Source organism: Acinonyx jubatus, chromosome E2, assembly GCF_027475565.1.
Source record: "Acinonyx jubatus isolate Ajub_Pintada_27869175 chromosome E2, VMU_Ajub_asm_v1.0, whole genome shotgun sequence".
Classification (NCBI taxonomy): Eukaryota; Metazoa; Chordata; class Mammalia; order Carnivora; family Felidae; genus Acinonyx; species Acinonyx jubatus.
The window spans coordinates 15,240,212-15,262,153 of record NC_069396.1 but is presented as its reverse complement, the minus strand read 5'-3'; the positions used below and the strand labels follow the sequence as shown (position 1 = coordinate 15,262,153).

The 21,942-nt window shown below is 44.7% G+C and overlaps 1 protein-coding gene and 1 long non-coding RNA gene across 13 annotated transcripts in view; one reads left to right on the top strand and one right to left on the bottom strand.

The window, feature by feature from the left end:
* ZFHX3 (zinc finger homeobox 3) overlaps positions 1 to 21,942 on the top strand; it is a 276,618-nt gene that overhangs the window by 246,046 nt on the left and 8,630 nt on the right. For all 8 annotated transcript variants that reach the window (XR_003426225.2, XM_053210049.1, XM_053210050.1 and 5 more), the window contains 4 exons: positions 2,074 to 2,207; positions 2,360 to 2,560; positions 14,112 to 14,214; positions 15,441 to 20,867. Coding sequence is in view for 7 of the 8 variants with exons in the window: in XM_053210049.1 (XP_053066024.1) it covers positions 2,074 to 2,207; positions 2,360 to 2,560; positions 14,112 to 14,214; positions 15,441 to 20,867 (5,865 nt within the window). In the remaining variant the exon portion in view is untranslated. The remainder of the gene's footprint in view (positions 1 to 2,073; positions 2,208 to 2,359; positions 2,561 to 14,111; positions 14,215 to 15,440; positions 20,868 to 21,942) is intronic.
* Positions 791 to 21,942, bottom strand: part of LOC113604339 (uncharacterized) — a 162,704-nt gene continuing 141,552 nt past the window's right edge. The window contains exons 5-9 of one of the 5 annotated variants that reach the window (XR_008293478.1): positions 19,800 to 21,568; positions 19,221 to 19,316; positions 17,701 to 17,920; positions 7,824 to 14,234; positions 798 to 2,175 (exon numbers count right to left, since the gene is read on the bottom strand). This is a non-coding gene — a long non-coding RNA (uncharacterized LOC113604339). Of the gene's footprint in view, positions 2,176 to 7,823; positions 14,235 to 15,675; positions 15,815 to 17,700; positions 19,317 to 19,799; positions 21,569 to 21,942 lie in introns of those variants that run through there. The other 4 variants (XR_003426226.2, XR_008293477.1, XR_008293480.1 and 1 more) reach the window with 4 other exon arrangements.

Sequence of the window (21,942 nt, the reverse complement as noted above, 5' to 3'; positions counted from 1 at the left end):
GGAATGGAATCTGTATCTTGGTTTGCCTCTAATGGAAGGAGGAGCAGGTAGCAGCTCTTTCCTAACTATAAGTGCAGAGCCTAACTAATGCCTACAGGTCGGAGGTGGAAATAGGGAAGGGGTTGGGGAAGGGATGGCTGAACCAAATAAAGTAACACCTAATGCTTCCTCTCACCCCATCTGTAGAATGCTTTTGAACTGTTAATATATAGAGGATAATCAGTAAGCAAAAATGAAAAATGATGGAGAATGAGGAACCTTCGGGGAGTCAGGGGGCACTTAATTCCCTGACCCATTAGTTAAGGACTCCTGTTGTGGTAGTGTTCAGGCAGGAGCCCATCACACTGTGAGGTCGAAAACCTGCGACACAGGGTTCCTTTGAGGGGCCAGGGGATGGGAAGTGGGCCATGGGGGAACCGGTCTAGAATGTTACAGCACCTAGTTAATCGGCAGCCATTCCATCACATTAAATATCCAGCCGTCATGTATTACCTTTCAAGTGAAAATGAATAACTCCCATTAAGAGCAAAATGGGTTTGAAGTCGATTCGAGACAGATTAAAGTACTGTTATGAATGTGTGTGTTGGGAGGAGGAGGGGTCTGTGTATAAAATGCTTGTCCTTGTACTTTTTAAATAATAGATGCCCTACAAACTTAGGCAGACCAGGTTACCAAGATACTGGGGTTTAAAGGTCACAAGATATGCATTCTGGGAAGAGCATCAACTTCCTGGAATATTTCCTGCATTTAGCAATTCTTTCTTCAAAATTATTTGTGGCCTTATGATTTTAATGAATAAAATTGATTTTCTAAAATTGTTTATTAAAAAGCACATCTATAATGAGAGCATCTTGGTATCCACATCAGAACAAATTTCAAAGCTGAGCCTAAAGTAGAAACACAAGCTAGGTAACTAGACTGGGTGATACAGACAGCATTTGCACTTAAGAGTAAAAATTAGGCTTTCTAAACCAAGGACCACAATAGCAAGTCACATTCTTTTTCAATGAGGAGAATGGGTATATATTTCTCCCGACCATTTTCAGGATTTTAAAAATCATTCGTAGCAAAATTCTGAAAAAGGAGGTTCTGTGTTCACAAGTGAGAGAACCATCCTTAGATACTGACCAGGTTTTGGAATGACCACATCCACTCCTGGTGGGATTTGTGTTTACGCTGGAGAAGCACTGCTGATCCTTGTTAAACCTTTAACCCAGTGGTTTTCTCATCAAATTCTTCCAGATCCTTTTCTGTATTTCAGAGAACTCCTTCCACCCACATTTCTGTACCTACTGTTTGCTTCTTAAGTCTCATGTGACTCTCCTCATTAATTAACGTTTTGGTTGTTTTTTTGGTGAAATGGGGCGTGGTTTGGGCAAGCAGAGAGGAGACTTTCCCTCTTACCACCTACTCAGAATAAACGCTTGTGTCTGGAGCATTGGCTAGATTATACGTTGGATTCGTGCCCTGCATCTTTCACTCTTCAATTACTTTTTCCCCAAAACCAGGTTGCTAAACTCAAACTTGATTTTTCCCCCCAAGTATTTATATGCGGATATCCATGTGAACCTTTCTCAGGTCACATGTGTCATGTCTCCTGTGATGTGCTGTGCTGTGATTCCAAGAGCTGGGAAAATAAAGTTGAGCTCATATAGTTGAGGACTTCTGTGAAAGCAGTGTGTGTCTGGGTACTCAGGTTGACCAGCCATTTGGTAAGACTCCCTACCCACTCTCAACCTGACTGCCCCCATAGGCCAGCAGATTGTGTCTTGATTGGGGGGAAGTCAGAATACACCGAATTTAGCTTAATCCAACTCAGAGCCTTTTAGTCCATATTTTTTTTCCCTCAGCATTCAGTTGTTAAAGTAGTGACAGAAATTCATGGGGGAAAAAGGAACACTTGCTTCTTTTCCAGTGTGCTTGATAAGTCAGTCCGGATGCTCATCCTACTTGAGTTTTGGTGTTTCAAGAAAATCCTGTGCTATAAATGAATGTTGATTTTCACCCAACACAAACCCTCTGGGAGCTGGCCTGGTCTGGCTGCTGTATCGCATCTTCTGCTTTTCCTTCCAGCATCGTCCAGCCAAGCAGAGAAGGAGCTGACAGATTCTCCCGCGACCTCCAAACGCATCTCCTTCACAGGTAGCTCAGAATCTCCTCTTTCTTCAAAGCGACCTAAAACAACAGAGGAGACCAAATCAGAGCAGGTGAGACGGGAAGGGGCTCTGCTGGTTGGGGGAGGGGGAGAGCATTCTAGACACCAGTGGGGAACACACTTTTGGGTGGGTGGGCTTGGGGCAGACACAGGCACTGGTGGGAACTGAAGATTCAGCCAGAGGGGTGGATGTATCCCCCACAGATGTACCAGTGTCCCTACTGCAAGTACAGCAATGCCGACGTCAACCGCCTCCGGGTGCACGCCATGACGCAGCACTCTGTGCAGCCCATGCTGCGTTGCCCCCTGTGCCAGGACATGCTCAACAACAAGATCCACCTCCAGCTGCACCTCACCCACCTCCACAGCGTGGCACCTGACTGCGTGGAGAAACTCATTATGACGGTAAGGCAGCCGGCAGCAAGACCTGTGGCTTCTCTTTCCTGAGGTCAAAGGTGATGCAGTAACATGGAGGAGATTCTGTTTTGTTGGGTGAGAAAGCCAGTGTAGAGTTAGAAATATCAAAAATGGCCCTAGACCTCTGTTTTTCTGTACCTGCCTTCGACTGGGTACGACCATGGTGTGACTGTAGCCCAAAGCATTGAATGTGTATGTGTTTCTCCACCTTCCCTTATTATCCTCCCTCCTGGTCTGATGCAGAGATTAGCTAACCACTTACATAAAGATATTGTTATTTAGACTCTGCAAACCTTCAATAAGTTGGTCATGTTCTGGGTTGCTGTTAGTCTCATCTCATCCTCACAACAGCCTTGTTTAAAAAATAAAGAGTTGGACATGTTCACATTAACAGCTGAGGAAACTGAGGCTCAGATAGTTTAGCTGACTTGATGCCACTTGTAAGTGGTAGGGTTGAAATTTGAACCCACATTTTCCATCTCTAGGGGTGTGACCCTGTAATGTGGGCACTTCTCAAGCCAATATCTGAATTCTCGGAGCAGGAGAATGGTCAGTGGGATAGCATGTGTTGACTCATGGACGAGGGCTTTGCATTTTCAACACGCTGTTGCTACACCTGCAGGTTTTAAAAGCATGGCTCTTAAGTGGCTACTGTAGCTCGGCCCAAAAGGTTAGCATAAAGATTTAATTGTAATGTGAAAACTTTCCAAATTCCACAGGTGATACTAATATCCTGCTTTTCTATCTGTGATGGGGCTGCTGTACAAGCCCATTCCTGATTACTAGAGGAAAAACTACCAAAGAGAATTATTCTCACCTCTAACTTATTTCAACAGTGGAGTAATAGGTTAATTTGATGGCCTTTTCATGTACAGATTCCCAGGGAGGTAGTTGGTTCAGAATTCCATGTTATAACGTGCAGGTTACAAACATATAACCTCTAGGCATTTCCTATTCCATTTGGTTATGCAAGATGAATGAATAATGTTCTAAGTGATGTTTAGTCGTGGGGAACATATAATTAATGCATCAAGAGAACTTTAGCAGCCAATAGGAAACTTGAAGGTGACCCAGCATAAGTTTCATCTCAGAGATCTTTCAAGTATAAATTCCCTTTCCGTGGGTGTTTTCAGATAGACTGGTGAACACTGTGTAAAGATTCTCTGTGAGTGGAGACCATTTTTTTGGATGGGTAGGTTTCTGTGTTACAGGTATTGGCATTCTCACCAGCCTTGGAAATAACAAGGGGATTTTCTCAGGCCTCATCACACTTCCCACTGATGGCCTGGAACCATAAGAGCCTGAAGGAACAGAAAGTGATATGGGAAGCATTTTTAGTACTTAATGGCATCTTTCTTCTCCTCAGGTGATAATTTTTCCTATTTGATAGAAGTCTGGTCTAGAAAATATGAGCCTATAATAATCTGTATGACTGGTTTACATTAAACAGTAGGTTTCCTTTATACATCCCTAGGGACTGTAATATAAATTATATTTCAAATATCAATTGTTTGTCATATTTTTATAACAGTGAAAGTGAGGTGCATTTCACATAAGTGAGTCTGGTGGTCATTATGAATCTTCTTCATTTACCAACGGAGTCTTCAAGGACAACATGTAACTACTGTGTTCCTGGGGTACCAATCCCTAAGATATTTCTGGATGTTACTCACTAACTAGCACCTTCTCAGCAGTGATTCTCGACCTTTTTAGAGACTCCAATAAAAGTGATTCTGTAGCCTTACTGGGTTATTCTATGCACAGTAAAGTTGGACAACCACTGTTAAGACCACCATTGAGTATTCTGCATCTACAAAACTGTGTATACTGCCAGGGAGCATAAGAATACCTTAAAATTCATACATGGAACCAGGTTTATAAACCCTGTTCTAGAAGAATCCCTGACAACATAATTATATAGGAGAAGCATGATCCCTAAAAGGATTGTACTTGGTACTTTTTACTGAAACCCCTGTGTACCTTATCTTCCCACAGCAAACAATGGAGATTTTTTTCTATAGAAATGTAGACTTTTTTTAAGTTCTTTTTTTTAATTCCACTATAGTTAACATTGTTATATTAGTTTCAGGTGTACAGTATAGCAATTCAACAGTTCTATACGTTATTCAGTGCTCATCATGATAAATGTATTCTTAATTCCCTTCACCTATTTCCCCCATCCCCCCACCTCCCCTCTGGTAACCATCAGTTTGGTCTCTATAGTTAAGAGTCTTTTTCTTGGATTGCCTCCCTCCCTCCCTCCCTCCCCCCCTCCCCCACACCTTTGTTTATCTGTTGTGTTTCTTAAATTCCACAGATGAGTGAAATCATGTGGTATTTGTCTTTCTCTGACTTATTTCGCTTAGCATTACACTTTCTAGACCCATCCATGTTGGTGCAAATGGCAACATTTCGGTTTTTTTTTTTTTATATGGCTGAATACTCCATTGTGTATATATACCACATCTTCTTTATCCATTCATCAATCAGTGGACACTTAGGCTGCTTCCATAGTCTGGCTATTGCAAATAATGCTGGAATAAACATAAGGATACTTATATCCTTTCCAATTAGTGTTTTTGTATTCTTTGGGTAAACACCCAGTAGTATGATTACTGGATCATAGGGTAACTCTATTTTCAACTTTTTGAGAAACCTCCATACTGTTTTCCACAGTGACGATACCAGTTTGCATTCCCACCAACAGTGCCTGAGTTTTCCTTTTTCTCCATGTCCTCACCAACACTTGCTGTTCCTTGTGTTTTTGATTGTAGCCATTCTAGGAGGTGTGAGGTAGTATCTCATTTTAGTTTTAATTTGCATTTCCCTGGCAATGAGTGGTACTGAACATCTTTTCATGTGTCTGTTAGCCATCTGTATCTCTTTGGGAGAAGTGTTTGTTCATGTCTTCTGCCCATTTTTTAATTGGTTTATTTGGGGGGGGGGTAGGTTATATAAGTTTTGTACATATTTTGGATACTAACCCTTCATTGGATATATCATTTGCAAATATCTCCTCCCATTTAGTAGGCTGTCTTTTTAGTTTTGTTCCTTCACTGGAAGGAAGTGAAGCCTTTCATTTCGATGTAGTCCCAAGAGTTTATTTTGTCTTTTATTTCCCCTGCCTCGGGAGACATATCTAGAAAAATGCAGCTATAGCCAATGTTAGAGAAATTACTGCCTGTGCTCTCTTAAATAATTTTTATGGTTTCAGTTCTCACATTTAGGTCTTTCATCCATTTTGGATTTAATGTTTGTATGGTGTAAGGAAGCGATCCATTTTCATTCTTTTGCATGTTGCTGCCCAGCTTTCCCATCATCATTTGTTGAAGAGACTGTCTTTTCCCATTATATATTCTTTTCTCCTTTGTCAAAGATTAATTGATCATATAACTGTGGGTTCATTTCTGGGTTTTCTATTCTGTTTCATTGAACTGTGTGTCTTTTTGTGCCAGTACCATACTGCTTTGATTACTACTGCTTTGCCGTATAACTTGAAGTATGGAATTGTGATATCTTCAGTTCTTTTTCAAGATTTGCTTTGGCAATTCAGGGTCTTTTGTGATTCCATACAAATTTTATGATTGTGAAAAATGTTGGTATTTTGATAGGGATTGCATTAAATGTGTAGATTACTTTGAGTAGTATAGACATTTTAACAATATTTGTTCTTCCAATCCATGAGCATGGAATGTCTTTCCATTTCTTGGTGTCGTCTTCAGTTTCTTTCATCGATGTTTTAAGTTTTCAGAGTACAGGACTTTTACCTTCTTGTTTAAGTATATTCCTAGGTACTTCATTATTTTTGGTGCAATTATAAATGGGATTGTTTTTACTAGAAATGTAGACATTTCTGAAAAGTGTGCAAATTGTGGGAAAGGTTCTGATTATAGGAAGTCACTTTGCTAGCAGCAAGAGAAAGTTACTGGATTCAGAAACAAAGTTGAAAGTTATGAGAAATATAATCATATGAGGGTTTTACTCTTAAAGGTATACGTAAAGATGGTTTAATACCCTCTGTCTGCATTAGAAGATGGAGTTATTGCCTGGCTGTCAGTATTGAATTGGTTTTTCAAGCTCTGAGGATGGTTTGCATTGAGGTGATGAAGTATTTCCACTTTGATCCTTTAGTTCAGCCGGAAAAGATGAGCAATCAGGGTTAGAGGAGAATTGGTGGCTGTAGCTTAGGGGAAATCCATAATCCTGTTTGAGGACTGAAGTTTGCCCTCCTTAATCAAAACAGATACCACTGTGCTTCCTCTGAAAAGTTTGGTGTTAAAGTGGAATTTGTAATTGTTTTATAGCCAAGTGATTATAATAAGCCTGCGGTGACAATCATGCTCCTGGAGGGCATTTTACTGTAAATTTATTAAAAAATTGGCCATGGGAAGGCATTGGTTGGACTTTCTGACTGTATGTTTGTTTGTTCCTGGTCAACTGGAACAGGAAACTCTGAAAACAGCATGATGAGAAATGTCCCTCAAATCAGAGCTCCAGTTTAAAAATTTTTTTTAATGTTTATTTTTGAGAGAGAGTGAGGGAAAGGCAGAGAGAGAGGGAGACACAGAATCTGAAACGGGCTCCAGGCTCTGAGCTGTCAGCACAGAGCCTGACGTGGGGCTCAAACCCATACAGTGTGAGATCATGACCTGAGCCGAAGTCAGAAGCTTAACCAACTGAGCCACCCAGGTGCCCCAGAGTTCCAGTTTTCAAAAGCGTATCATTAAGGAATGGCCAGTGTATAGACATTCATCCTCCAAAAGGAGAAAGTTATGTCTGCTTTGTCCCCAAGTGGCCAGGATGAATGGTGGTAAGAGGAGTGACTTTCCTTCCTTGTCAAATGGTTTGACTTTTAGCTGCAGTTGGCTGTAGCATAGGAAAAGCTGGCAAAATCTACCACACAGACAATTCTTGATAGAAGTTGGGTATGTCCCGGGTATCTAAAAGCTATAAATTCGGATAAACATTTTCTGCTGTCTGGGTCCAAGGTCACAAGATTTGGCTTGAATTGGGTTTCAGTTCTTCTAAAAGTAAATTTCACCCTGATAAATGGAAATAGATTACTTTCTACACAATGTCTTTCCGTTCAGTTGTAAATGGAGAGTGTTTTGAGGAGGCTTCATTTAATAATACCTTATCAGACAGCTTTCAGGAACCTGCAGTGTCTAATATGTCTGTTGCTATGGTAACAGCTGCTTGCTTATGCTCTGCATCTCATATCTGTGTCTTCCATGGGCCCCCTTCTCCTTACTGATGAAGGGGCTTGAAAATATTCTCCACTGGGAACAATCGCAGCTCTGGTTCTCCACTATGGAAACTGCACCCGCAGCACTTCATTCTGCTTGGCCTATTGGAAACAGACCTCCAAAGAGTGTTTTTATACACGTCATATCAAAGAAGCAAATCTATAAAGCCTAAGGGTTTTGAGACAAGTGCCCCTCCAGACCTGACCGAGCAGGCTGCTACCAGTGTTGGCTCCACAGAACTCTCACCTATTTACAGAGAAGGTAGAGATTTCAAATTGGTGGAGGGGATGTAGGAGCTCCTGTTCTGTACCCTCCTTTTCCTACTCTTTTGGGGGAAGGAGGGTTGAGGCTGAGGGGGGACATGTTCCTGGCCCCTCCATAAGAATGGGAAAAACCACCTACTATGCATTTCAATACTCTTACGCTAATTGATCACTGTCCTTCTAAGTAACAGGACACACCACTGGGCTCCTGGAACATTGATATGGGGAAATTGTTTTTGTTCCTTTGTCGCTTACCACAATATGACCTCATAGTGGAGATGGGGATAGGCTCCTGAGCAGCCCAGGAACTTCTTTTTCTCTAGCTCTTCATCTTATCTCCCTTTGGTAGTTCTTAGTTATCCAGTATTTTCTGTTTGTGCACAGGTTTCCCTTCTCTGCTCCTGGCCCTGCACCCCATTTTTCTCTCTCCTCCCTTCCTGCCTCCCCTGCCCTCTGCACCCCCCACTCAGGAGCAATAGTTTGTGTACTGTGACTTCTTTCAGTCATTGTCTGTCTCCCTGTGCATCTATGGGCCTCTGGGACAGGCTTGCTGTCTGCCCCCCCCAACTGGGGCGGCGGGTGGCCACTAGCCCTGGGGCTTTTGCACCTGCTTGGGTACCAGCTCTCTCACTTTGTCTCTATCTCAGAGGAAGGTAATGAAAATAATCGGGCTTCATTAATTCCAAGCCCTGTGAGATGATAGCCATTTGGAGCCTGTTTGCCAATTAGATGGTCTAAATTAGAAGTGACCTTGGTATACTGCCACTGCTTGCCTCTCTGAGTCTAATGAAGCTTTTCTCTCCAATCCATTCTCCTTCTCAACTTTCTTTTCTGTCACCCTGTGTGTGTGTTAACTATTCCTGTGTTTCCTGTTCTTCCAGTCACCTTTTTATTTTTGTCTTTCTTATTCTTAGTTTTTAAACTCTGGTTAGGGCTATGTTATTTTCTGGCCCACATGAATGTGAACATGGCCCTACAGTTTTTCCTCATGAGTTTTAGGTTCACACACACACACACACACACACGCACACACAAAGATAGACAACCACATAGAAAACAATTTAGAAAGGAAACAAGAAAGAGAGAGAAAGCAGGCCCTCTAGCCTCTGTGGGCCAGTGCCCAGCCTGGCACATTTGGGAGGGAGTAAAGGAAAGAAGAACAATTCTGAAGCCCTGCTGCCAGGAGGTGCTCTGGATTGCTGGCTGCAGAAGTGCAGAGACCAGTGGACAGGCTCCCGTGGTGGCCGGTGCAGGAGCAGTGAGCAGCCTGAGTCCCACTGCAGCCTGCAGACATACCACTAGCTAGAATGCTGAGCTCCCGAAGCATCTGGGTTTGAACTTCAGTATTAACAGAAGCAGTTCCTTACTTACAAGGATGCGGAGACTGGCCAGGTCTGCATCAGGAATGCCTGTGTCTGAGGCTTTCCCGTCTTCTCTTATCTGAGGTGGTTCATTCTAATGATTTTTACTGAAAAGTAAAAGATTTGAGGGTTCCTTAGGAGTCTAGGTTTTGTCAAACGTATTTTTTCACTTGGAGTAGTGAACCTTTTAGAAAGATCCCCTACTTAGGTGAGCAATGGCAAGGGTGTAGGGATAGTATCTTTGCTTTCCAGCGTGTGGAACATGTTGGTTGTATCGGTCTAAGTCAGACAAGGTGGCCTTGAGTGGTAAATTTGCATGGATAGTCCCATGAGAACTTAGCATGGTATATACCCCTTGGCTGTTCAGGGTGCTTTATTTGGCCATTCCACATCCATGATCTGGAGAAAGCAGGAAGCGAGAGAGCTCCTTATAACTCTAGCTTCTTCTACCGAGAAACAATAAACACCGGTGGTCCCTCCCAAATGTCATAGTGGCAGCCAGACCCACATCCAACCCTCTGGGTTTTATAAGGAGTGTCCTTGGGGCTTTGAAAAGAATCAAGTCATAATCCGAAACAATGATGAGCCAAACAGAAGTGGGAACTAGGTATTTATGAATCCATGTCACCTCTCCTGGTAGTTCAAGGACAGTTAACTTGAGTCCATGGATTTTTCTCTAGGGAGCCTGTGATTTCCTGAAATTATCTGTACTAGTTTCTGTGTGAAAGTATGTTTTTAGGCATCTGCAGCCTTCCTCAGATTTTCTAAGGTTATGATCTCTGAAAGGTTATTTATTCTGGCTTGTGAGCTTCTTGGGCACAGGGACTTTGTCTCACCATATCTTAACAGGCGTGCAATACAGGGACCCTGTACGATATCTAGTGAATGATGGTCAAATGCATGGGTAAGCAGAGTCACTTGAGGCCCTTCTTTCTCAACAACTAAGTTGTTTTGAAATTGCTTAAGCTTGAAGACTTTCAGTGTCAGTGTGGAACTCTTTTATTTCTATTGTTGTTTATGAGAATTGCCTCAACTTCAAGATTTCTGGCATCAGAGCAGAACTCCATATTTCTCTTGTATATATGAGACCTATTTTCTTAAGAAGATTTCACAGCCACTTTTCTGTCACTACCTCAGTTCCAAAGGTGATTTTTTCCTGCATTCCCATCAACTCTGAAGACTCTCAGGAACATATGTGGTATCTAGAAGATTACCATGGAATTGCCTGTTGCATGGCCAAGGCCAGACTAAAAGTATGTTAGCTAAGTTGACAGTAAATTATTTAAACACAAACACACACAAAATCTATCAGTGAAATACTATAACCTAAAAAAAAAAAGTCTGTTTTAATAGTCTCTGGTCCCCTGTATACATAGAGTATTTGGGACATAATTTAACATACTCAGTGTTGATGGATGTATAGATTATGAGAAAAATCAATCTACATGGATGGAATAGTGACATGGAGAAAGTATAGTTGTTTGTACCAATTGTGTTGTCATCTGGCCAAACCTGAAACTTTTCGTTTGGCTTTTGAATCTGGAGTAGAAGTAGGAAGAGGGAGATTGGAGGGAGGAAAGAGAGCATATGCATGCATGTGTTTTCTCTGCAGGGGAAGGTGGTGCCATCCTGTTATTTGAGGGTGTCTGAGGTTTGGGCACATCTGGGATGGTTCTGGTTATGCTGCAGTCAGGTTGTGTCCTCTCACACACCTGCATGCTCCAGTGCACCTAGCGAAAGGGAAGGTCTTCACAGAACAGTGCTCAGCACACCTGAGGGACTGCCTTTCCCAGTGACTTTCAGCTACCCATCAGAGGTGTGGCTAGGAGAGTCTGAACCTTCCACACCACTTGGTAGTCATATAGGACCAGAAAACAAGGGGGTGAGGGGGATGCCAAGGGAGATGTCGAAGGAACTCTGCCTTTGGCCAACTCTCCTTTTCCTCAGTGAGCTGTTGGCAGGACTGTATTTATGGCTCTTTACAAAAAAAGCATGCAGAGTTTGAGTGAGAAGCTCTGGAAAGTAGGAGGAGAGGGACAAGTGAACAAAGGCACAGAAACTTTAGTGTCTGAGGGCTGCCTTGGGGCCCTCCAGTAGCCTGTGCAGGAAGGAGGCTTCCATTTTCCATCTCTGTGTTGAGACATATGTGCAGATACACCTCACCAGACTTCCTAGATCCTCAGGATTCCCTTTAGGGAGATTCCTCTTTGCCTCCTGGGAATTTCTTGCCCATCAAAATTTTATATACCAAATCTTTTTTTCCCCCCAGAGAATTTGAGGACCCTACAGATGAGAAGATGCAGGTAGATAAAAGTAATTACTTAAACACATATGGGGCAAGACTTACAGGTTTCGAGGCCCAGATTAAGATGCAGAGGAGCATGTGAGGTTGATGATTATATTTCGGGAAGAGTTAATTGATGGAAGGTGAAGGCAGACAAAGAACCTCTGCTTACTGCCTTCTTGAATCCCAATCAGGAATTATGATTAAAGTCGCGGCGAGACAACAGAGGGCTGATGAATTGGTGTCTTTTTTTTTTTCTTTTTTGCCGTCATTCACACTTGATTGACTTCAACCTTTCAAGTGCAAAAGTCTCTCTTTTCCATTATTATTCATAGCCATCTGAGTTTTTCTAATTAAAGTGTATGAAAACAATTACTGATCCGTCGTACTGAGTCTGTTAGAGGGGATGTCTGCCTTACTGTAATGCGTATAAAAAGCCCACAGTTTTCTATAATGATGTGCAGCTGAGGTGTTAGATAATTTTATTCTTTTTTACTCTGTAGGGCTTTTTTTTTTTATTTCTCATGATTCATTTTTCATAATTCCTAAAGATCCCTGGAAAGGACTGATCCTGCAGCTACAACCGAGAAAGGAGGTGGGGGGGAGTCTTTTTTCCTTTCCCTTTCTCCCCCTCTTGCCCCCAACCTCGTGCTCCCCCTTAGCTGAAGACTATAAATTAATCGGTGACCTTTCACTTCTTGGATTCCCGCTGGACTCCCCAACCACACTGGTCAGAAATGCTTTCTATTAAAAAGAAAATAGATGGAATGAGTTTGGCAATCTCTGCTCCATTCCTAACGATTCATCAACAGCTAGCCTTAACCAGCTGCCGACGAGCTTTGTGTGAGGGTGCAGATGTCTAGGAGCAGGAATTCTGTGTCATGCACATTCACCTGCCTTGCACCTGCTCTTCATAAACGTGAGCTTTCTCAGAACCCTTCTCTGTAGCGCCTGTTGCTTAATTTCTGCACCTTATCAGCATCTGAACTGCTGAAATTATTCTAATACCCCGAAAGGTACTGAGGTGTTCCCTTTTTGGTGTTTATGGGGACCGTTGTGTGGGTTTCCCCTAGGACTGGAGCCTGTCACGATGTTTCTAGGGAACATGTCAGCAGCTATTTTGAGCAAGGCCAGGATCTTTAAACCGTTAAAAAATTAATAATTTATTTAAAATATTTAATTTTGAACAGTAATATAGGTGTTCTAGTCTTTGCAACAGCAAGTAAAGCTCCTGAGATACCTGTGTTTCATGGGAAGATAACTCCTTCAGGTAGGGCTGGATGCCATGTAGAAAGGCTAGGGGTGTGACTCCAGTTTCTGTTCAGCTCATTTCTTAGGCTGTCATCAAACAGGAAATAATTTCTAATTCATGTAGCAATATCTTCGCCTACTACCTTTCCACCCTGTAGCAGGCAAAGGGATATTCTGTTTAAATCAAGAACGTTTTATCCTTACGTTGGATTTGAGGGCTGCTTATCACATTAATGTCTGGTAAATGATAACTTATGTAGACAAACTTCCAGCCAGATGGCAGAGAAGCCTAGAGAAGTGTCTGAGGATCTGATCTAAAATTACAGCTCTTTTGATCCAGGCTGATTCTGCAATTGCTATATTAGTAAACAATAGCCACGGTCAAGGTGGTGCAGCCCTGGTATAGAATGCTGTGCAAGGCACCCTGTGTGGCTGGGACACTGGCCAGAGCTTCCCAATGATTCTGAGTACCTCGAGCAAAGACTCCAAAGGAAATCCTGGCTGAAGTGAGTCATAAGAAATGCTCGTTTGCACTTGATCTAGCTTCTAAAGGGTTACAAAATGTTTCCTGGAGGATCTGCCAATGTGTCTGCGTGTCCTTAGCCTTCTCTTTGTTCTGTTCTCTTCTTCTTACCCTTTCCTTCGCTCTCATTCCCCTCCTCTTCTTGCCTGAATACATTTTGAAAACAGTACTACAATGCTCCCTGCTTCAAGATTACAGTGTACTTTACTAGGTATGATTTAATTAGGGCCCTTATTATGTTTTCAGCAGCTTAAGGTGGGCCTTTCAACTTATCTACCTAATTGGTTGCACAAGAAGTTTCACAGCCCATGACAAAACATTGTCAGTGATCAAAGTCAAAATTCTGCATAAAGGAAAAATATTAATAATAAGATTATTCTTCAAGTGTGCACTGCTAATTATGTCCAGAATGTAACCGTAGAAACACTTTTGACTGATGTGAGCTTTGTCTAATAAACATGAATCTTCAGTGAGCTATGAAAAGTGACACTTCCAGCTTTACACTGGTGAAGGCTAATTTTGCTTATTAAATAATTTTTACACATTTCCCTGTTTTGTGTCTCTTTCCTCTCCATTTGACTCTCCTCATTTCTCTGCCTCTTATTTCTCAGGTGACCACCCCTGAGATGGTGATGCCCAGCAGCATGTTCCTCCCAGCAGCTGTTCCAGATCGAGACGGGAACTCCAATCTGGAGGAGGCAGGAAAGCAGCCTGGTTAGTGTCATTTTTAACCCCTAGAAATGCAAAGAAAATGACATATTGGGTCAAAATTTTCACTGAGCAAGAGTGCCAAGAATCCTTTACAATACTCCCAAGGTTAATGTAATTGATCAAGAGAGGAGGGGCACTTATACTCTGACTCCTGGCATGTATTTGTACACTGTTCAAATTGTTTAAAGTGAGAGAAAATCAGGTGAGAACCAGTGGCATTTCGGTGGACACATGTCCCCTTAGACCATACATTGAGGAAGTAAACAACCAGAGACTCAGTCAATAGACCCATGCATGACTTGCCATTCTAAGCCGTTCAGCATTTGTTCTCTGAGGACTTAATTATTAGGGAGTTTTGGCCCCCGTGAGTGATTTTGGGGCACTTGATTTGTTGTCTGTTGAGGAGCTTCCTTTGCACGAAGTTCTTTGAGTCTTCTGGGATTGCTTTAGGACCCAGTGTAGAGGTGCATTTGGAAAGAACGTTTTTTTAGACATGGATGTTGGTCCCCATGGTGGTTCCAAGCTAGATGGATCATTAGACCTCCATTTATGAGGCTCTCCTACATCTTTCACCTCTTGTCAGCACCTAAGATTTAAGTTGGGAAGACTTCAGCCACATTATTGGCTGGCCCACTTCCTCCCTTGTGATTTTTCCATATTAGAAGGTAGACAGCTGACTTTTTTAAATAAAGGGTCAGAATATGTATGGGTGTAAAAAAAATTGTTACATCTTTTAATAGTTGGCCACTTGAATGTAAATAGAGGTGACAGTCAAAAGTAATATTCCAAAATTTCTTGTATTACAATGGGACAGCAGTTATCTTAAATTCCCCCAACGTAGGATGGCATTAATTCACATATTCTACAGTTCAGGTCCATGTAAAAGGGGAATCCAGTCTAAGATCAGTAACCTTCAAACCCATGCTTGAGAAATTCAAGATGCTGAGTCAAGCAACTGAATGTTGTATAAGAGATCTATGATACAGTACATTCCTATTATGAGTGAAACTTTTGTATTTCCTTTTATTCCCCTCTGTTCGTGTGCACTTGCTTATAATATGTACTCTCTGCAGGAGCTGTATGGAGACAGTCTGTGTTCTAATTGGGTATTTCTTTTATGAGAAGATTCTATTTGTGAGGACTTGCTAGGTAGATAGCTCTAGGAGTCATCTTTGAAAGAAAGGTTTCTTTATCATTGGGATTGGTATGTATTTATTTATTTTTTACAGAAACCTCAGAGGATTTGGGAAAGAACATCTTGCCCTCTGTAAGCACAGAGCACAGTGGAGATTTGAAACCTTCTCCTGCTGACCCAGGGGCTGTGAGAGAAGATTCAGGCTTCCTGTGCTGGAAGAAGGGGTGCAACCAGGTTTTCAAAACTTCTGCCACTCTTCAGACCCACTTCAATGAGGTTCATGCCAAGCGGCCTCAGCTGCCTGTGTCAGATCGCCATGTGTACAAGTATCGCTGTAATCAATGCAGCCTGGCTTTCAAGACCATTGAAAAGCTCCAGCTCCATTCTCAGTACCACGTGATCAGAGCTGCCACCATGTGCTGTCTTTGTCAGCGCAGTTTCCGAACTTTCCAGGCTCTGAAAAAACACCTTGAGACAAGCCACCTGGAGTTGAGTGAGGCCGACATCCAACAGCTTTATGGTGGCCTTCTGGCCAACGGGGACCTCCTGGCAATGGGAGACCCTACCCTGGCCGAGGACCACACCATAATTGTTGAGGAAGACAAGGAGGAAGAGAGTGATTTGGAAGATAAACAGAGCCCAACAGGCAGTGACTCTGGGTCGGTACAAGAAGACTCAGGCTCAGAGCCAAAGAGAGCTCTACCTTTCAGGAAAGGCCCCAACTTCACCATGGAAAAATTTCTAGACCCCTCTCGCCCTTACAAGTGTACCGTCTGCAAGGAATCCTTCACTCAAAAAAATATCCTGTTAGTGCACTACAATTCTGTCTCCCACCTGCATAAGTTAAAGAGAGCCCTTCAAGAGTCGGCAACTGGTCAGCCCGAACCCACCAGCAGCCCAGACAACAAACCTTTCAAGTGTAACACTTGTAATGTGGCCTATAGCCAGAGTTCCACTTTGGAGATCCACATGAGGTCTGTGTTGCATCAAACCAAGGCCCGAGCAGCCAAGTTGGAGGCTGCAAGTGGCAATAGCAATGGGACTGGGAATAGCAGCAGTGTCTCCCTGAGCTCCTCCACCCCAAGTCCTGTGAGCACCAGTGGCAGTAACACCTTTACCACCACCAATCCAAGCAGTGCTGGCATCGCTCCGAGCTCCAACTTACTGAGCCAAGTGCCCGCTGAAAGCGTAGGGATGCCGCCCCTGGGGAATCCCATCGGTGCCAATATCACTTCCCCTTCAGAGCCCAAGGAGGCAAATCGGAAGAAGCTAGCAGATATGATTGCATCCAGGCAGCAGCAACAGCAGCAGCAGCAAGCACAGACACTGGCCCAGGCCCAGGCTCAAGTTCAAGCTCACTTGCAGCAGGAGCTGCAGCAGCAGGCTGCCCTGATCCAGTCTCAGCTGTTCAACCCCACCCTCCTTCCTCACTTCCCCATGACCACAGAGACCCTGCTGCAGCTCCAGCAGCAGCAGCATCTCCTCTTCCCCTTCTACATCCCCAGTGCAGAGTTCCAGCTCAACCCTGAGGTGAGCTTGCCAGTGACCAGCGGGGCACTGACGCTGACGGGGACGGGCCCGGGCCTGCTGGATGATCTGAAGGCTCAGGTTCAGATCCCGCCGCAGAGCCACCAGCAGATCCTACAGCAGCAGCAGCAAAGCCAGTTGTCTCTGTCCCAGAGTCACTCGGCCCTTCTGCAGCCAAGCCAGCACCCCGAAAAGAAAAACAAACTGATCGTCAAAGAAAAGGAAAAAGAAAGCCAGAGAGAGAGGGACAGTGCTGAGGTGGGAGAGGGCAACCCAGCACCCAAGGAATCGCTGCCGGATGCCTTGAAGGCTAAAGAGAAGAAAGAGTTAGCACCGGCAGGTAGTTCCGAGCCTTCCATGCTCCCTCCGCGCATCGCCTCAGATGCGAGAGGGAACGCCACCAAGGCCTTACTGGAGAACTTTGGCTTTGAGCTGGTCATTCAGTACAACGAGAACAAACAGAAGGTGCAGAAGAAGAATGGGAAGACTGAGCAGGGAGAGAACCTGGAAAAGCTGGAGTGTGACTCCTGTGGCAAGTTGTTTTCTAACATCTTGATTTTAAAGAGTCATCAAGAGCACGTTCACCAAAACTACTTTCCCTTTAAACAGTTAGAGAGATTTGCTAAACAGTACCGAGAGCACTACGATAAACTGTACCCCCTGAGGCCCCAGACCCCGGAGCCCCCACCACCACCTCCCCCACCCCCTCCTCCACCCCCACTTCCTGCAGCACCGCCTCAGCCAGCTTCCACGCCAGCCATCCCTGCATCGGCCCCGCCCATCACTTCACCGACAATCACACCGACCCAGCCATCTGTGCCACTCACCCAGCTCTCCATGCCCATGGAGCTGCCCATCTTCTCCCCGCTGATGATGCAGACGATGCCACTGCAGACCTTGCCAGCTCAGCTTCCCCCTCAACTTGGACCTGTGGAGCCTCTGCCTGCAGACCTGGCCCAGCTGTACCAGCATCAGCTCAATCCAAGCCTGCTCCAGCAACAGAACAAGAGGCCTCGCACCAGAATCACAGATGACCAGCTCCGGGTCCTGCGACAGTATTTTGACATTAACAACTCCCCCAGTGAAGAGCAGATCAAAGAAATGGCAGACAAGTCTGGGTTGCCCCAGAAGGTGATCAAGCACTGGTTCAGAAACACCCTCTTCAAAGAGCGGCAGCGTAACAAGGATTCCCCTTACAACTTTAGCAATCCTCCTATCACCAGCCTGGAGGAGCTCAAGATTGACTCCCGGCCCCCTTCTCCGGAACCGCAGAAGCAGGAGTACTGGGGAAGCAAGAGGTCGTCAAGAACAAGGTTTACAGATTACCAACTGAGAGTCCTACAGGATTTCTTTGATGCCAATGCTTACCCAAAGGATGATGAATTTGAGCAACTCTCTAATTTACTGAACCTTCCAACCCGAGTCATAGTGGTGTGGTTTCAAAATGCCCGACAGAAGGCCAGGAAAAATTATGAGAATCAGGGGGAGGGCAAAGATGGAGAGCGGCGCGAGCTTACAAACGATAGGTATATTCGAACAAGCAACTTGAACTACCAGTGCAAAAAATGTAGCCTGGTGTTTCAGCGCATCTTTGATCTCATCAAGCATCAGAAGAAGCTGTGTTACAAAGATGAGGATGAGGAGGGGCAGGATGACAGCCAAAATGAGGATTCCATGGATGCCATGGAAATCCTGACACCCACCAGCTCCTCCTGCAGCACCCCAATGCCCTCACAGGCATACAGCGCCCCAGCATCATCGGCCAACACAGCTTCCTCTGCTTTCTTACAGCTCACGGCAGAGGCTGACGAACTGGCCACTTTTAGTTCAAAAACAGAGGCGAGTGATGAGAAACCAAAGCAGGCTGAACCTCCCAGTGCACAGCCAAACCAAACCCAAGAAAAGCAAGGACAACCAAAGGCAGAGCTGCAGCAGCAAGACCAGCCTGAGCAGAAGACAAACACAGCCCAGCAAAAGCTCCCACAGCTCACTTCCCCTGCTGCGTTGCCACAGCCTCCTCCACAAGCACCCCCACCTCAGTGCCCCTTACCCCAGTCAAGCCCCAGTCCTTCCCAGCTCTCCCACCTGCCCCTCAAGCCCCTCCACACGTCGACTCCTCAACAGTTGGCAAACCTACCTCCTCAGCTAATCCCCTACCAGTGTGACCAATGTAAGTTGGCATTTCCATCATTTGAGCACTGGCAGGAGCATCAGCAGCTTCATTTTCTGAGTGCACAGAATCAGTTCATCCACCCCCAGTTTTTGGACAGGTCACTGGATATGCCTTTCATGCTGTTTGACCCTAGTAACCCACTCCTGGCAAGCCAGCTGCTCTCTGGGGCCATACCTCAGATTCCAGCCAGCTCGGCCACTTCTCCTTCAACTCCGACCTCCACAATGAACACTCTGAAGAGGAAGCTGGAGGAAAAGGCCAGTGCAAGCCCTGGAGAAAATGACAGTGGGACAGGAGGAGAAGAACCTCAGAGAGACAAGCGTTTGAGGACAACTATTACACCAGAACAGCTAGAAATACTGTACCAAAAGTATCTATTAGACTCCAATCCAACTCGAAAGATGTTGGATCACATTGCGCATGAGGTGGGCTTAAAGAAACGTGTGGTACAAGTCTGGTTTCAGAATACCCGAGCCCGGGAACGGAAAGGACAGTTCCGGGCTGTGGGCCCAGCCCAGGCCCATAGGAGATGCCCCTTTTGCAGAGCACTCTTCAAAGCCAAGACTGCCCTTGAGGCTCATATCCGGTCCCGTCATTGGCATGAAGCCAAGAGAGCTGGCTACAACCTTACTCTGTCTGCAATGCTCCTAGACTGTGATGGGGGACTTCAGATGAAAGGAGATATTTTTGATGGAACCAGCTTTTCCCACCTACCCCCAAGCAGTAGTGATGGCCAAGGTGTGCCCCTCTCACCTGTGAGTAAAACCATGGAGTTATCTCCCAGAACTCTTCTTAGCCCTTCTTCCATCAAGGTGGAAGGGATTGAAGACTTTGAAAGCCCCTCCATGTCCTCAGTTAATCTAAACTTTGACCAAACCAAGCTGGACAATGACGACTGTTCCTCTGTCAACACAGCAATCACAGATACCACTACAGGAGACGAGGGCAATGCAGATAATGACAGTGCAACGGGAATAGCAACTGAAACCAAATCCTCCTCTGCACCCAATGAAGGGTTGACCAAAGCGGCCATGATGGCAATGTCTGAGTATGAAGATCGGTTGTCATCGGGTCTGGTCAGTCCAGCCCCAAGCTTTTACAGCAAGGAATATGACAATGAAGGTACAGTGGACTATAGTGAAACCTCAAGCCTTGCAGACCCCTGCTCCCCGAGTCCTGGTGCAAGTGGGTCAGCAGGCAAATCTGGAGACAGTGGGGATCGGCCAGGGCAGAAACGTTTTCGCACTCAGATGACCAATCTGCAGCTCAAAGTCCTCAAGTCATGCTTTAATGACTACAGGACACCCACCATGCTAGAGTGTGAGGTCCTGGGCAATGATATTGGACTGCCAAAGAGAGTTGTTCAGGTCTGGTTCCAGAATGCCCGGGCAAAAGAAAAGAAGTCCAAGTTAAGCATGGCTAAGCATTTTGGTATAAACCAAACAAGTTACGAGGGACCGAAAACAGAGTGCACTTTGTGTGGCATCAAGTACAGCGCTAGGCTGTCTGTACGTGACCATATCTTTTCCCAACAGCATATCTCCAAAGTTAAAGACACCATTGGAAGCCAGTTGGACAAGGAGAAAGAATACTTTGACCCAGCCACTGTACGTCAGTTGATGGCTCAACAAGAGTTGGACCGGATTAAAAAGGCCAATGAGGTCCTCGGACTGGCAGCTCAGCAGCAAGGGATGTTTGACAATGCCCCTCTTCAGGCTCTCAACCTTCCTACAGCATATCCCACGCTCCAGGGCATTCCTCCTGTGTTGCTCCCCAGCCTCAACAGCCCCTCTTTGCCGGGCTTTACTCCATCCAACACAGGTGGGTTCTGCTCTAGGTGATTCTTACAGCATTAAATAGCTGCCCCATTAGTATTTTGTTCTGTGGCTACCACCCAAATCCTAAGAATGTTGGGCAGATAGGAAAAAGCTTCCCTTTCTACTTCTCTAACAGCAACAAAACTTCTGGTCCCCTTCATTGAGTCTCCCTAGTGCTGTGGTGTACATGGTTCTATGATGTCCCAATCTCAGGGATGGGAACCACCCCCCCGGTAGGAACAGTCTTCTCTGAAATCATTCTTATTTCCTGTGTTGAGTAGCACCACCAGGGTGTGTGCCATAGTGAAGAACTTGAGGGTCCTGGCATCCTAAATCCTGAGGTATTTTCAAGAAAGAGGTTTTCATCCTAAATCCTTCCAGTCTTTGTGAAAATGCCACTGCCATGTAGATATTTGTTGAAAATAGAAGACATTTGAGTATCCTAGCTAATTCTGAATTGTGCCCTTTGGAAACTGGTTCAAGAAAATTTAAATCAAGTCCTTATCCTTACCTGTGGTTCCTGCCCATTTTTAGAGAGCTGTTCTGGCAGAACTGCTATCGGGAAGAAGCTCTTATATATGGATCCTTACTCCTGGTCTTCTTATCTAGCCAGAACGACAGTGGCTCTATCAGTTCCTAATGAGACTCCCTTTGTACTTGAATGCACTGGCCAGGAATCCTGTATTGGGCAATATGGTTCTGAATCTTCCAGAGAGACAAAAAAACATTAATGGTCATTTTTAGGGGTCTTCAGTCACCCCTTCATTTCCTTTTGCCCATCTCTCTTTCTTTGCTCCCCATAGTCCCCTAATTCACACATATACTTGGTACTCTTATTTTTCTCCTTAATAGGGAGTTTGATAGTTTGCGCCCCTCTCTTGTTCCTCCTCCTTTGTCCTCACCTGTCTTCTCTGGAGCCAGCTCTCTTTCCTAAATTGGACCTCCAGGATCCTGTGAAACTTAGGCACAAGTCAGCAAGTTTCCCCCATGGCCTACATTGACCAGTGGACCTTTACCAAAGGAGAGCCCTTCAGAGTGCCTCCTTGCCTTCAAAACGTGTCCCTGTTCCCAGGGGTTGA